The sequence below is a fragment of the Seriola lalandi genome, unplaced genomic scaffold (genome assembly GCF_002814215.2).
Source record: "Seriola lalandi dorsalis isolate HSWRI2012SDOR001 ecotype SW California unplaced genomic scaffold, Sedor1 jcf7180002054163, whole genome shotgun sequence".
In the NCBI taxonomy this organism is placed as follows: domain Eukaryota; kingdom Metazoa; phylum Chordata; class Actinopteri; order Carangiformes; family Carangidae; genus Seriola; species Seriola lalandi.
In genome coordinates, this window is record NW_019524716.1 from 214,127 (window position 1) to 230,425 (window position 16,299).

A 16,299-nucleotide genomic window follows, 5' to 3' on the forward strand; every position below is an offset into this window, starting at 1 on the left:
ACTGTGAAGATGCAGAGAGTCAGTTGCATGTTCTGCCTCCTTCAGACAGTGTATGCGGCAGGAATTAGTTTACTGATAACTACAAGCAAGTTTGCTCAATGAAATTGTCAAATTTAATTGCTGTAAGAAAATAAACAGGTTGGACTGGTGCAGTGTTTTTTTCTTTTTCAGAATACTCTCAGGCACATAAACAGTCACTTTATTTATATTGCAGTGATAACAACACTGGGGAAGAGAGAAAAACCAAAAGCACATGGGAAAATATCATGAAATACTGCCAGATTAGGAGATATTTTTAATTAGCCTCATCTTTGTTAAGTCTTTAAGTTGGCATGTTTTCCCTAACTTCCTGTGGCTTTCCTCACAAATTTAGAGACATAAAAGGCTGGAGTGGACCGGAGTCCGTACATCACTGAATGCTTTTGTCTGCGTGTGATGGCCTCTGTGATGGACAGGTGATGCGCCCAGCGCATCTGCCTGCATTCTGCCACATGTATGCCGAGGTCGTCTACAGCTCCTCCTCAAGACCCGGAGAGGGATTCAACGAGCTCAGTATATAAATGGTTTTCATTTGTGCTCTGATAAATGCTTACGAGCCTTTCTCATAAGTCAACAATCTGTTCTTAGCCGGTTCGTCTGTTTGTTGTTTTTTATTTATTTTCAAGGTGTTTATTTTACGTTGTGCACAAAGCATATCGAAACAGCCATAAAGTTCAAAACATTACCCAGGAATGAATAACTGCATTTGCCATGATTTGCTGCTTACAAGTCTAAGAAAATGCATGACTTATTCCAGCCAGCTATCAAATTTCCAAAGATAGTGCAACAGAGTCTCCTTTATCTGGAGCTCAGATGTCCAGCCCGACTGAAGGGACATTATGAGCTCAGCAACCCAGTGATACAAAATCCTACTGACTGTGTGAGACTGATGGAATTTCTGCACTGACACATAAAAATAGAAACATCTAAAACCTCAAAGTAGAGTGGAGACAGTCATTCAAAATGCACTTACATCTGCTGTATTACTTACATTTGAAATACAGCAGCTCATTTTTGAGGGTATTTTTTGCACACTTTATTGTGCTTTTTTAATTTCAAATGTTTGAAACTGCCATTTTTGTCCATCAATCTTCACTCAATAACCCATAATGACCATAATGCCATAATGAAAACATGTTTTTAGAATTTTTTTTCAGATTCATTAAAAATCAAAAACCTGTCATTTACAAAAGTATTCAGACTCTTTCTTAATTCAGTGCTTTGTATAAGACCCTTTGGCACCAATTACAGCTTGGAGTCTTCCTGGGTATGTCCATAAAAGCTCTGCACACCTGGATTTGGGCAGTTTATCCCTGTCTTCCTGCCAGATCCTCTCAAGCTTCATCAGATTGGAAGGCAAAATGTTTGGAGAGACCTGAAGATGGCAGTTCACACAGATGTTCTATGGGGTTTAAGTCTGGGCTTTGGCTGGGCCAACATCAAAGTTATAATGGCTGCCAAACGGGCATCAACAAAGTTCTGAATTAAAACTCTGAATACGTTTGTAAATTGTTTTTAATTTAGTTTTTGGTTTTTTAATCAATTTTTAAAAACATTTTTTTACTTTGTCATTATGGATTATAGAGTGGAGAGTGATGGGCAAAATGGCAATTTTATCCACGTGCCATTAACAACACAATAAAGTTGGCAAAAAGGGAAGCGGTGTGAATACTTTGTGAAGCCCCTGTGTGTTTGAGGAAGTAGGTCTGCACTTCATTTTCCACCAGACGACGGAAAGCAAGGTGCTTACAATTAAAATTAGAACTGCACTGATTACTCGTATTAGTTCATGTCACAATTAAATAATAAACATATTACAACTAATGAACTAATATTATCATAACAATCACTTAAATTTTAAAACAGCAACATTTAGCTCTTCAGCATGCAGCATCCTCTGAATACTGTTTATTAGAAAAGCACCATTTTCCAAAGCTCAACAACAGCTGCCTCCTCATTGAGGACGTTTGTTCCTTCATACTGGAGCTCTATACAAACTAAACCACAAAAAGGAACTTAACACACCATGTCAACCCCCATACCTGAATAAAATGTATACAACCCTAAACAAAGGCTGCCCGGTTTATTGTCCTGATTCCAGCTTTGTTTGTGCACCGGCAAAAGATCCTGACATAACTCAAAACAAGCCTGGTCACTTCGGGTCGGGCTGCCAGGTGTTTGGTTGCAGTGCGATACCTCAGATAGTCAATCACTCTTTTGGAAGCCTCCCAAACATGCACAGCAGAAGCAGAAAAGACATCTATTATGGCAACCACATAATGATGCTCCCAATATATCATGGTTACTATCGTGTTCTCAGCCTCTTTCACACTTATATTAATACACTTAAGTATTTTCTTAGTAGAGCACCACTCCTGTGACAATGTCTTCCACTTCTGTGGTAGCAACCTGAAAAGCTTTTAAACAGACAACAACAAAAAAAAAAAAAAGGTGACATAACTTCTGCCTGATAAAACATCTACTCTGGGGAGAAAAAAATATATAAAAAAATATAATATAAGAAAACAGATTACATGCTGGCTAGGTCATGGAATAGTGTATGACTGTCATTTCTGAACAAAAAATATTAACTTTGTTCATGTAGACTGCAGCAAGAGGAGAAAAGGGAGATCATCACACAGGCTAAATGAGATTCAGAGGCTCATCCATAGTCGGGCACAAAGCCCACTTCAACAGAGATGAGGGCCAAGAGAGATTGGTAAAGGTCAACACTGCAAACGGGCATAAAATGAAGTATAGGCTTCATTTCGGGCACAATACTGAAATGTAGGGAATGCATAAACCTCTCACAGAACAGACGCCTCGCGCCTTTGCATCGGCACAGCTGAATCTCATTCATCAAAACTTTGACAAGGAATGTTCTTTATTCAATCCTCTGCAGGTTCTATTAGAATAAGGTTCGAGTCAATTTTTAGGTTTTCTTTAATGTATGTGCACAGTACATATCCTAGTCTGATCAATTCTATTGATACCTTATAGTCTACTGTTCTATGTGGAGGAGCTTTAACCCTGCAGTGGTGGACTACATATTATATTTGTATCACAATAGTAGTGAAAATGCTGCAGTATTAACATACAGTATAAACACATCAGCTTTCAGTAAACAGAATAAACAAAGCCAGTCCTGGACATCCCGTTGTTTTAAATTGAATATTGTACAAAAAGAAAGTATAGCCTATGGGGCTCAGTACAATAATTTCCAAGCTTTGGCTCCCTCCAGTTTCTGCTGCAATCTGAAAAAAGTACTTATTTATTTTCCATTTCTATTATTTGTTTGACAAATACAGTGAGCTGTATTGCAGGCACAATGAGGAATGGCTGCAATAATTCACTAATATGTTTGCAGGGTTAACAGAAAGTAAATCTTTGTCATTTATAAACCTTAATGACAAGAAGTGCCAAGTGTGAGTGTCAGTTTGGTGTGTAATGGCAAACAAATTAAATGTGGAGCTGCAGCTAATTTGCCCCGGCAGGTACACCAGATACATAATGTTTAGGGGAGACCAATATATTATTTTGTCATAATTAAAGAATGTTTCTTTATCGTTATGAAATGATGTATATTATTTTAGAAAACAAACTGCCACCAGTTTTGATTTATTAACATTATTCCATTAGTTTAGTCCCCCCCCCCATACATTTGAGCCATGGTTTATTCAAGATGCAACACAAGAAGTGTCACTGCAGTGTTCCGAAATACATGTTCCCTGCATTACAAATCTCCAGTTATTTAACTCCAACAATCAGCCTGCATTCCCTGGTGCTTTGGATCAATATGGTTGCGAATGATAATATGAAATCCTACCCCAACTATGAAGTCAGTCTCCTGCAGGTATAAAACTCGACACATACGGCAGCTCTCCGTGTGGTGTAAATGGTGGAGCTGCTGCTACTTGATGACACGAGAAATGAAATACCTGGCTCTCCGGGTTTCAGCTTCGGCGGTGAGCCAGTCCTGTTTAGAAATATTGACTCAACTGTCTGAGATCACAGGAATACATGTAAATGCTGATTTATGGCAGATTTCCACCTTTAAGATGTGAGAACACAGGTGCCTCCTCAGGAGCCTGAGATTGATGTAAGCACACCGCTCTAACCACTTTTCAGCGTGACCAATTGTGGCATTAAACTTATCACGAGGATCTTGAGACAGGCTTCTTGGCAAGTAGAAAAATCTCTTAACCTATTTCACTCAAATACGGGTCAAAATAATCTTTAATAGTGTAATTTCCCTTACAGTCTATCAGCTTCATTGCTAAGCTTATACCCACTCAGAGAGGGCATAGCGTGTAAAAGTGCCATGACAAAGAGCATGGCGGAGGGAGACTGACAGCACACGGCGTGGTTGGGGCAGCAAGCAGCTAATCTTTAAGCCCGTTCCCCACTTGTCTGAGCACATTTGCCTCTGGCTTGAGGCTTATCCCTACAGATGTATATCTGTCAACAAAAAGCAAGCAGGGCAGCAGTGGCTCTTTTGGAGCACATTTGTCCCCTTTACTGGATTATTCATTTGCAGTAGTTTACAGCACTGCTCCAGAGCCAGCACTTGGCAGCTGGGAGACGTTCTGCAGGGATAAGCTAACCCTCAGCGGTGGGGAATGGGTATCCTTGAATGTAAACCACCTTCCTCTGCCATAGCTTGCCTTCAGCTCAGCCAGCTTATTCCTCATGCATGATTATTCCAACCCACAGGAGATGCGCCCGTGCGCACATCTCACAGGCTCCCCGTCTCTCACAATATGTGACATTTTGGGGTTCACTTTCACTTGGGTCCAATATGTATTATCATTTCAGGAGATTTTCAATACGAGCAGATGCAAGCTGAAACAGAACTCCATTTTCACATAAGAGAACTGAGAAGTGGTGCACCAACTGCCATCCTTATAGTACACTCAAAATGACAAATCGACTCTGCAGGTAGGACAGTTATTCACATCTATGTACACTCTCTGAGTTTTGTGAATGCTGTTGCTGGAATCTAATGGAATTTAATGGTAGATGTGGTGATTCCTCAGTGGATTCTGTAATAGGCCACTTGGTTTCTGCGCCTGATAGTTGATTACTTTAATCCTGATCCTCTGAAATTCCGCTGTGTTTAATTTTGTCGTCTGGTGCAAGCTGATTGAAAATTGTGACATAATACACAGAGTCATAACCATATGCACACACACCAGAGTCAAGTTCAAATACATTCCGTTTAACTTGCTTATTTGATGAAATTTCCATCCTGATGAATGCAAATGAAAAACATTTAAATAATGCAAACCACTCAATAATATGCAATATATGCGTTAATATGCATGCATGTATTGTGCATAACATGAATCTTATTTTTGAAAGAGTTTTGGATTGGAATCCCAGCACATCCTTCTTTCAAATATTGCATCCCTGAAAAAAGATGCAAATAAAAACACTGTAATATTGTCACAAGAAATGTCATCACTGAATCATAAACAACTGCTAATCACCAAATTGTTGTTACAGACATATCACTACTTTCTGAATGTATAATGCCCAAAGAATCATCAGTTTGTACAGTGTTCTTTCAAATTTAGAGTTACATGATGAGACATTTTCTCATAAGTTTTGATGATTAAGATGTTTGTGATTTAACTTTTCAATAATTACTCTATATTGTTTGGATGACAATTTATCTCATGTATTTACATGAGCTAGGCATCCTGTTCTACCGTTCACAATATGTTCACGTTTTCAAATCAATACTCACAGTAAGAGTCTTCTTCTATTGGCTTAGGCCAATATTTAAAAGAAATATCAAACATTGTACAAGACACGTTTGCATTTTTAATGACTAGCCTCATTTCCCTCCATAATCAAGGAAGAAATTTTTCATTTACATTATGAGGGAATTATTCATCCTCAACCTTGTCTCCTTTTGTTTATAGTTTTGATGTCCGTGTTTTGGATACCAGATTAATGCTGGAGAAAAAAAAAAAAAAAAGGAGCCACTTTCATTTATTCTCCGCTTTGCCCTCATTACTGCCCCCACACGTTATGGTCAAACACACACCAATGCTCAAATGTCACCTGCAGGTTGTACTTGCCAAAATGTCTGACGAGATAAGAAAATGATGAAAGGCTCCATGCTCAAACAAAAGAAAAGTTCCCTTGGCGGTATGGGAGCTTTTTGGGCTCTGTAAGAAGGAAAGTGATGAAACACTTTAGCAGAAGGAATGTCAGCCCAAACCAGAGAAGCTGTGGCCCACAAAGAAACGCACAGATCACAAAACTCACATCACTGACACAACCAGCCCGCAGGTCTGCAAACCAACTCCGTATATAGCCGCGCCACATGGCTAATTAGCATTACTAGCCAGTCTGCCACCTTACCTGTTAACTGGCTCTGACAAACCTGTCAGGTGTCTGCATTAGCTGCGTTTGGTGAAATATGTTGCGATGACTCTGGTGTGGTGACACACCAACACGTCAGACTGACATACGTTCCCACTGATGCACATATGGGACAACAGGACCTCACACTCAGAGCAGGAGCACGAGCCAGGACGCACAGTCGAAAGGAGACAATACATGCACAGTACCTCTGCATAAGAATTCATCTATTCTGTCACTATAGCATATTAAACATTTAGGCAATGTAGCAATCCATAGCTGCGGCTATAGATAAGAGTCCAGCTATGTATTTAAGCAAAATACTATAATGTAGTCATGCTAAGAAGGATGAGTCTGCATGAAATGACACTCAGCATTATGGAGCATGAACAAAGCTGCTGAGGCTGAAGTCTTGTCTACAATATCACTGCAGTGTGTGATGTGGCGCACTGCAATTTAACTGTTGATTAGGCTGTGATCACACAGAAGATGCATGCATTATCTACACTGAGGAGGTTATGTTTGCTGTCTCATTTGTTGGTTTGTTTGTCTGTTAGCTAGCATGATATCTCGCAAACTGTGTAAAGATTTTAATTGAATTTGATGAAAGGTTAAGCCGTGGCTTAGTGCAAAGATCGAGATGCACATCAGCCGTTTATTAAAATGACTTGTTAACTCTGCAAAGATAGGGAATTCTTTGAATATCTGCCACAATATACCGCTCTTACTTGAACGGAAAAAGTCCGGCACATGCATCCAATAATTGCCCAGGTCTGTGTATTTAGGAACAGAACTTGATCCCAATGCAGATAAAAAAAAATTCTGACCAATTTGATAACAAATATGGAGCATTGTGTAGACTTGGTAGTGGTGTGTGCTCTCTGAGGGCTTTCTAGTTTTATTGGTTTCATTCATTGTTTTGACTGCTCGCATCTTCTTCAAAGTAAGTGCTTGCATTTCTTAGACACAGACTTTTAGGGCACTACCCTGGGCGCCCCTAGCTCATGCGTCTATGGTTAAGCCACATAGCATAAATATTTCAAGTAGCCCTTGAAGTGGGCACTATCTTAGCACAGCTCTTGGACAAGATGATAAAAGTCTCTATGCCCTGTTCTCTCTGGTAGGATGTCATGGACTCAAAATCTGTAGCAAAAATTGGCTAGCTTTCTGCTGTCCATTTCTATTCTCACCACTGTTACCACTGCTGTGTTAGCCATTGATGCTAATAGTTTTAAAGCAACAAAAACATACGCTAGTCTTTGCACGTTCTGAGCTCTTGCTGCCCATGTTACAGTATTTATAGATGGACTCTTGGGCAGAAAAAAATATCGTTTTTGATCACAGCCATCTGGTACAATCAAATATTGAAAAAGGAATATAATGCAACAATGTATAATATCCTCTAAAAGACATAAAGAGGGTGAAGTGGTTAAACTATGTTGTCCATTTTAAGCGTAAACCATTTTAAACCTGCAATAATGGAATCTCCGATTGAACGTTTTGCATTTCAGATTTGCATCTGACATTTAAGTATAAACAGTTTTTAAATATATATCATCAATTACTCTGTATATTTACACTTCAGGCAAACAACAAACTTTAAATGCAGGATTCTACAAAAATTCACATTCACAGCTCTTTAACATTATCAGCATTTACTGTCTGTTGTGTATTGCCTTAACTACAACAAAGCCCATGAATGTAACACTTACTGGAGGACATTTCTCAGATTCCAGGTAATGGAGTATCCCTGAATGCATCAGTAAAAGGTTTTCACAGTGGTCCCCGCCTGCAATATCAGGTCACGTGAAAACTTTAGCAATGTCACTGAAAGCTCGTGCTCATACAATACTGACATGGACTGACACTAATGGCTGCCTGGGTGATAGGAAATAAATAATAATAAAAAGATGTGATGTTTTTTTTTCCAAAGAACAGCAAAAGATTAGAAGTTATGTAACACAATTTGTAGCTAATGGGCCCTAAATCATGCAAAATCATGCATGGATATGTAACTGACTCCACAGGGGCCACATCTTGAGGGGGCATGATGTGGCTGGATGTGGCTGGATGTGCTGTCACATCACAGCTGGATTTACACCACCTGATGGCATCTGAAGTTGGGCAGCTCAGTGAGATGAAACAAATGTGCAGGGTGGAAACTTGCAGCAAGACTGCCAATAGCAACAGTCACTAAGGCAAAAAAAAAAAATTAAAATAAAATTTGGTTTTGCAACTCACAGAGAAATGTACAAGTCAGTGTGATAAGATTTATCACCATTACCGTGCCTAACGTTTGAGGTTAACTGAGCCCCGGCGTGCTTTTTCTTGAGTCTGACACTTGGACTATTAAGTATTTGACATTTGGTGGTGATGTTTCTGACAAAATCTGAGCCTGAAATAAGAGTCAGCTGATGTTCGATGTGTGATGATGCAATGTGAAAACTGCATAAGCAGTCCTATAGAGACTGTGACTTGAGGTGTCCTAAAACAGAAGTAGTTCAGATTAACTCTGAGCTATATAGGAATGATGACTCTGATAGGCCATCTCTTCACTACAGTACACTGAATCAGCAGTGTCCAAAACATCTTCCTCCTGATGTCTTGTGGGACAAAATCTTATTAAGTTGGGATCGGTGGGGATTTTTTTTTTTTGTGTGTGTGTGTGTGTTTTGTTTTTTTTACAGCCCCCCCACCCCCCTCCCCCGCTGTAAGCGTTATGTATCTGCGCACTGGTCGCCTACAGGGCGGTGGCTGCGCAAGCATGTCCAAGAGCGGGACAGTCTGTGGGGAGTTGGGGGAGTTGACATGAGTAAATACTGATGCCTGGCTGCAGAGAGCCGTCGCACATACAACCTTACCTGCGTCTGATCCCGGCAGCACAACTTTCATTGGGCGACTACATGGCTTGCACGGTCAGTAATGCATACCGACCCTCTTGAGGAGTGCGTCCACACACACACACACACACACACACACACACAAACACGCAGCACCACACACTATTCTGCCTGCACTTAAACCCAGTGCGCTAACTGGCTGTGCTGGAGACAAAAGCTCAACTCAAATGCAGTCACCTCTGCAAAAACCACCGGTTTAAAGTCATGCGTGAAATTACTTAAAAGGCCCAAAGAGACGCGACAGTATGACTTAAAAATGATCCGCTCAATGACACCGGGCTCCCAACAAACAGGACCCACGCCGCCAGCTGCCGTAACCTTTCGTGCATCCCTGTGTCAGCTTCAGGGGACATTAACTGGATGAACAGAACAAACGGGAGGCGACTATACAGGCGACTCATCTGCAGCCCGATGTCTTATCTGTCACTTAATACCAAAGGGAGGGCAACATCCAAGTTGTCTCCGATACAAAAAACTTGTGCAGCCGCATTCTGCTTTTCATTGCGCCGCACAATCAACTTCCAGGCATTCCAGCACAGTCGGCTCTGACAGCAGACAACGACAGCCGTGCTCCGGCCACAACTGCTGCGCAAACACACATCATTTGAAAGGAAAATCAACTCTCTCTGCACCGAATACTTGAACTCACATGTGACATGATCACATTTGATCTTTCCACTTAACGCAGCCACCACCTCCCCGCACACCACGCCCGTCTATATACGGCAACATCCAGCGCTCACCTTTAAAGACGCTTGCACAGAGGCTGTAAAGGATGAAGATCAAGTGCTGCTGGACAATCATATTCTTCTCTTTTCCTTCACAATTTGACGTCGACACTCCACTCGGTTAGTCTCTTGTCTTTCTCTCTCTCTTTCTCTCTCTCTCTCTCTCTCTCTCTCTCTCTCTCTCTCTTCTCGTCGGGATGGACTTATCCAGGTAAACGGCGCAGTTTCGGACTGACCGGAGTTACATTGATGAACTCTTGCCTTTTCCAGAGGAGTCCCTGTGTATTTTTCGCAGATCCGGGGGCAGTGATTACTGTAGTGAAGCAGGACGGCAGAGATGCTCGTCGGCAAAGTGCAGCTCCTGCCTCCCTTTATTGCCTTTCTCTTTGACTCGCTGCAGAGAGCAAGAGTCCCGCCCACGCTTTTTGACTAATGAAGACGCTTCACCAATGGAGAACACCTAGAAATAGTTCTGATCTCTGGTAAACTGTCAAAACAATTACACCGTGTGCCTGAGGGGTTACTGCCTTAACACCCATTTGGAGACAATAGGCTTCTGCAGGAATATACCGATAGTTGAGGCCCATCGTAAAAAATATCATTAAGTCTAAGATCTGTAAGGTCGGAAGGAGCCAGTGTTGGGCACCACAGACCTCCTACTAAGGCTCTAAAAAGGAAGACAAGATGCTGCTCCCTACCTCACGCGCACTGTCAGCGTGTGTCTTAACTGTGAGTGCAAAAATCACCATGCCACTGATTTAAAGTATTAAAATATGCCCACAGCTATCAGAGTTAATTTAACACTTTTAGACAGTTTGAACACACCGCCCCTGAGCCATAACAGCTTTATGAGCAGACAAACACAAGCCTGCAGTCAACACTAAACAACTCCAAATAAGTGTCAGTGCAAAAATCGACACTTATTGTCACTTTGAACATTTTTACAGCGCATGCTGAGTGTCTGTCTTGGAATCGTGGAAATGCAATAAAAAAAAGGACAGTGTGCAGTAACAAAAGAAAGACCTAGCCCATGTTGTGTGAAAAGGCGGTTGCTTTCCAAGAGGTTGTGACCTGGTGTCTGGGTGTGTGTCAGGAATCAGTGCACAGGCGCAGGGGAGGTTAATGGGCTCCTAGACATCCCTCTTCCTTCAAAGGTTCCTGTGAATGGTGCACAGAAATGAGTGTGACCATCCCTAAAGACAGAGGTGGGGGGAAGGCAGCGGCTCCAGCCAGGGATCGTTTTCTAAGCCCATCGTGAGGATTTTACACATGGTTTAACATGCTGCCGGGTGAATTTGGTTCAATTTTGCACAGTGGCCTTCCGTGCCACTCCCACTTCAAATCAAAATGCTGACCTGGCCATACCACCTGAGAAAAACGCTGTGGTGCTAAAAATATATTCCAGCCTTTTAAATCATTGGCTTTTCTCTTTCTCTCTCTCTCAGCAGGAATAAATGTAAATGACATGTGAAGCTCCACCATTCATTATCTAAACAAGCAATCAGTTGCATCACTAATTTTCATTGCCAAACAAGAAATTAATGCTGCGTTTTTCAGCACGTTTTAATCCATTACAGCTTCGAATCAGAATGGTTCAAATGGGGACCTTTAAGTCATTCACTTCTGAATGCTGATGCTGCGTTTTAGCCTTTCAACTTGGAACCATGCACATCTCTAATCCCTGTGGAGCCATTGTTTCCTTTCTGAACTGTAAACCTTGAAGGTCTGAGCGTTCTTGTGTGACATACAGTCTCTATACAACTCACTTATAATTCAGAGCAGAACCATACAAAGCTAATTACCATGAGCATGGTGGTAAAGAATCAATCCCATGTATCCTGAAGGTCAATTCTTCGTCGTTTCATTAGATCTTTGAGAGTAGAATTCCACTCATGTGCCTTTTAAACAGCGAGAATTTATTGACCATGTGGGTTCAGCAAAAAGCAGAGGTTGCTGACATAGATCTGTAATTCAGAGGAGCACGATCCCCTTTTCATTTACCTCTGGGACTCTGCATGCTGCCTCTGTGCTTTGTATCATTTAAAATGCCCAATTGTGTCCTTTTGCCAGATTCAACCAGGTCACCAGCTGCGCTTCATACCCGAGTGTTTTTATCTTTAAATTTCATTCTAGTTTGCACTGAAAACAACATAAGATTCGTAAGTTCGAGCCTGCAAAGTGCAAAGAGAAGAATCAAAACAAAGCAAAAGACAAAAGTTTAAGCTAAGCTGAAATACATTAATATGCATTAACCTGTCACTGATAGCATTTAATCCTCCTCACTGATCGAAAAACAACTAATCCAGACACACTTGGTGCACAATCCATTTCAGGATGGGCCTGAATGACAGCAGTCGTGAAGGCTGAATGCTTTATATAAATGGTCCACTTCGGGAGATGAAGTGCTGCTCAAAGGATCACAGCATGTGCTGTAGCAATCTTTTCGTGACTCAAGCAATAAATACTGAACTACACTACATGATCCTGATTAAAAAAAAATTAAAATTTTTGATATACTGTTGCTTTTGTGTTATTGAGGCAACATGTTACATTTCAACACTTATAAAAGAGCTTCTTAACAACTGAATGACTTTGATTCCCACTTTGAATTGATAATCCTGTTACAGTGCATTCAGAAAGTATTCGGACCCTTTCACTTTTCTCACGTTCTTTTTTTGTTGCAACTTTATGCATCAATAATTCTGGAAGTGTCTCCCATCTCCACACCGGATCTCTGGAGTTCAGCCAGAGTGACCATCAGGTTCTTGGTCACTTCTCTTACCAAGACTCTTTAACCCCCCGATTGCTCAGTTTGGCCAGAGAGCCAGCTCTAGGTATAGTCCTGGTTGTTCCACACTTCTTCCATGTAAGAATTATGGAGGCAACTGCGCTCTTGGGAACCTTCAGTGCAGCAGAAATCTTTCATAGCCTTCCCCAGATCTGTGATTCCACACAATCCTGTCTCAAAGATGATCAAGAGAAGAGGGAGGAGCCTGAGCTAAATTTGAAGTGTCACAGTAAAGGGTCTGAATACTTATGTCAATGTGATATTTCAGTTTTTCCTTTTTAATAATACATTTGGGACAAATTTTTAAAATTCTGTTTTCATGTTGTTGTTACAGGATATTGAGTGTAGATTGAAGGGGAAAAAAAATTGAACGATTCCAGCCCTGTAACACAGCGAAATGTGAAAAAAAGTAAAGGGGCCTAAACACTTTGTAAATGTTCGCGTCTGCTTGGATGGTGAAATGTACTGCAGCCTGACTGATAATCAGCCAAATAAGAACTTATCATTGATATACTGCTATTAGCACATATTTCAGCCAAAAAGTATCAAGAACTGACAGTACAGATGTTTAACTTATATTTAAAGAAATCTGGACATGAACAGTGTTTGCCATTACATCATTTATCCAAAAGAGAGCAATTACATGTTTGTTTTTCTAAAGTGATACCAGCATAATATATATGTTGTTCACAGTTCTTTAATAAATAAATGTAAATAAAATAAATAAACAGCTCTATAAGAAAAATGTTTGATTATGTTTCTTGTTTGTGTTAAAATATGAATACTGAGTGATTGGTTATTTTAAAAATCTATTACTGGTTGACAAATCTATTATGTGAACCAATACATGGAAAGATTCTATAAGGTTTAACAAGTTCAGTATTGGATGAGTTAAACCTGAAAAAGGTCAATTCAAATTTTTTGCCTGTCTGAAAAAGATGTAGAAAAGTCACAGAAGACTTGTGCACGTAACCGACCAGTATGCACGTGTGTTGTTATGTTTCTGCTATATCATGAAAAAGCAGAGTTTAAAATGTTCAGTTTTCATACTAATGAGCTCCCACAACACTCTTAATTAATTAATTCATAAGATTCAATTAAAAGTATCACTCACACAAGCATTTCAGTTTGGTTTTTACCTTGAGGGGGTATTATGTTACAAATTACACATTGTGTTTTACACTGAGAATATAAAGACTGTGAAAGCCTAGCCAACCCACGATCCCTTTGTATTAAATAAATAATGCATGTGTTGTCGCTGAGATTACAACATTTAATCTAATTTTTCATCAGACACATTTTCAAGCACTTGTGTCTCCATCTGTTGAAAGTTGTAAGTTATTTTATTTTGAAAGAGTTCCTGGCAGATTTGACTGAGGGGGCATGAGGCTGGGTTCCAGCCCGTTTTCATGATGAGTCACAATTTATTGCAACATTTCAAAAAACTGTAAAAGATATATGCATCATATTCTACCAGAGGATGTACAGTAGCATTTGCATGTCATTTGTGGATGATACACACCTCTAATTTGCCGTTCACCTCTTATGGTCTTGATCATGCAAAAGAGGTAGCAACCAGCAGCGTGCTTAAGGAAGATACTGAATACTTTAATTAGCACTAAGCTCCTTTATCATAATGAGATAAACACTAATGTTTCTGTCCACACTTCCACAAATCACCGTCATTATTCTGCATCATGCTTCTGTGTAATGATGTGCAGTGGGTACATGTTGCAATGTGCTGTTGAAGACAAAGATTAAGGAGCATTTAGAGTTAATACCCTTTCTCTGAATGATTTCTTGTATCACTTGCATATTTGAAGAACAACACTATGTCAAAATAAAACACTAGTAGTTTTTCTATGTGCAAAAGCTGTTCTTGCTCCTGTACCACATGTAGCCTACATGGTGCCTTTTTTACCACTGAAGGTTAAAGCTCAGACTACAACAGTAGCACAGCACTTTGTATACAACTCTCCATATGAGCCGACACATACATGTTTTTTTTTTTCCTGTCAGAGCTCCACTGGGAAATAACACCTGCTCTCTCAAGCTTTGCAAAGCTTATTATAATGAGAGCTTTATGTTCTTGGTGCATTTCCTTATGCCTGTAAGATATTTGTTATCAATGACTAGTGGGAATAAAATTCCATCTGTTTATTGCCTTATTGATGGCACATTGGGAACTGCTACATTGATGATGGGGTTTGTGTACCAGGCAAAAAACATGCAAGTCAGCACCCTACGGAGCAAAATTAGAAGTAATCACTCATATATGTTGTCTGGAGATGTATACATCTCACAGCCATTCCCCACAGTATTTTCATCTGAACTCAGTATCAATTATGCAAAAACATACACAGTGTGCCATGTCATGATTGTTTCACATGCAGGTTTTAATTTGTGTTTTCCAATAAAAGTGTAACCATATGTTTGTCTGATCCTTTCAGCTCTCTAACCTACAAGATGCACTCTTTGTATGAGCCGCATGCTGCCGACAAGCTGAAGCGTCACTCAGCAGGACAAGTGACAATCAAATCAAAAGTTATTCAGCTTTGTGTGGCAATGCCACGGACAGAGATGAAGGGAAACTGAAGCCTCTTTAATAACTTGAGACCTTAAACAGACGTCACACAAAGAGGCTTCATGTTGGCTTCATCAGACGTTCATGGAAACTATTCGCTATTTGCATTCACACTTATTTTCAATAATAAATTACATAAATTAGGGATGTGTGCAGTTAGTTAACAAAACGCTTAAAACTTTGCTCCCCTCACCTGCTGCCACCAGAAATACTAGTCAGTTATTATTTATTTTATTAATGTACAACTCTGGTTAACTGTTGTGTCTAAGGTGCAGACAGCGGGCCCCTTTCTCCCCACACACTGATGCCTGGATGTTGTAAACAAGCAAGGTGGAAAGTGGGATAGACAACATCTATGATATTTTTATCTGTGATGTGTGTTAGAATAAACTGGCATACGACCACTTTACGAAGCAGTGCATAACCACAGTCAGCACAGGCATGTGGACGTTAACCTGCAAGGTTAAGAGGGCTACTTGTGCGAGCACTGCTCACGTTAACCACATTCGGCAATCCAGTATCAATTTGTTTACCCACTGAAGCTGTGATTTCCACTCGGTCTGAAAAGTTAACATAGCTCACCATGGCAACTTTGACTGTTTTCTGATTGTTTTCTTACTTTTAGACGAGTCGACTAGTCTAAATTCATTTTTTCATTTAATCGACAGGGACATGAGTTGTTAGGAACATAATTCCCCTGAGTGAATTTACATTTTGAAATACTTTTAGTAGTTTACTTATTGGTAGATTATTGGTAGGCCATACCTATTGGCTAGTATGGCTGAACAGCGTCTAAACAGGGACAAAATATCATGTACGTTTTTCAATATCATGGAAAAACAGTACATCACAAGTTACAATAAATCCACATCTCAACAACGATGTACA

At 40.2% G+C, this 16,299-nt stretch overlaps 1 protein-coding gene across 3 annotated transcripts in view; it reads right to left on the minus strand.

The window, feature by feature from the left end:
* The window catches only part of LOC111653137 (cell adhesion molecule 2-like), a 145,583-nt gene extending 135,186 nt beyond the window's left edge, over nucleotides 1-10,397 (minus strand). For all 3 annotated transcript variants that reach the window (XM_087173287.1, XM_023403607.2, XM_023403606.2), the window contains exon 1: nucleotides 10,055-10,397. In XM_087173287.1, coding sequence (XP_087029413.1) covers nucleotides 10,055-10,115 — 61 coding nt within the window. In that variant the 5' untranslated portion in view covers nucleotides 10,116-10,397. The remainder of the gene's footprint in view (nucleotides 1-10,054) is intronic.
* Between the last annotated feature and the right edge of the window lie 5,902 nt (nucleotides 10,398-16,299).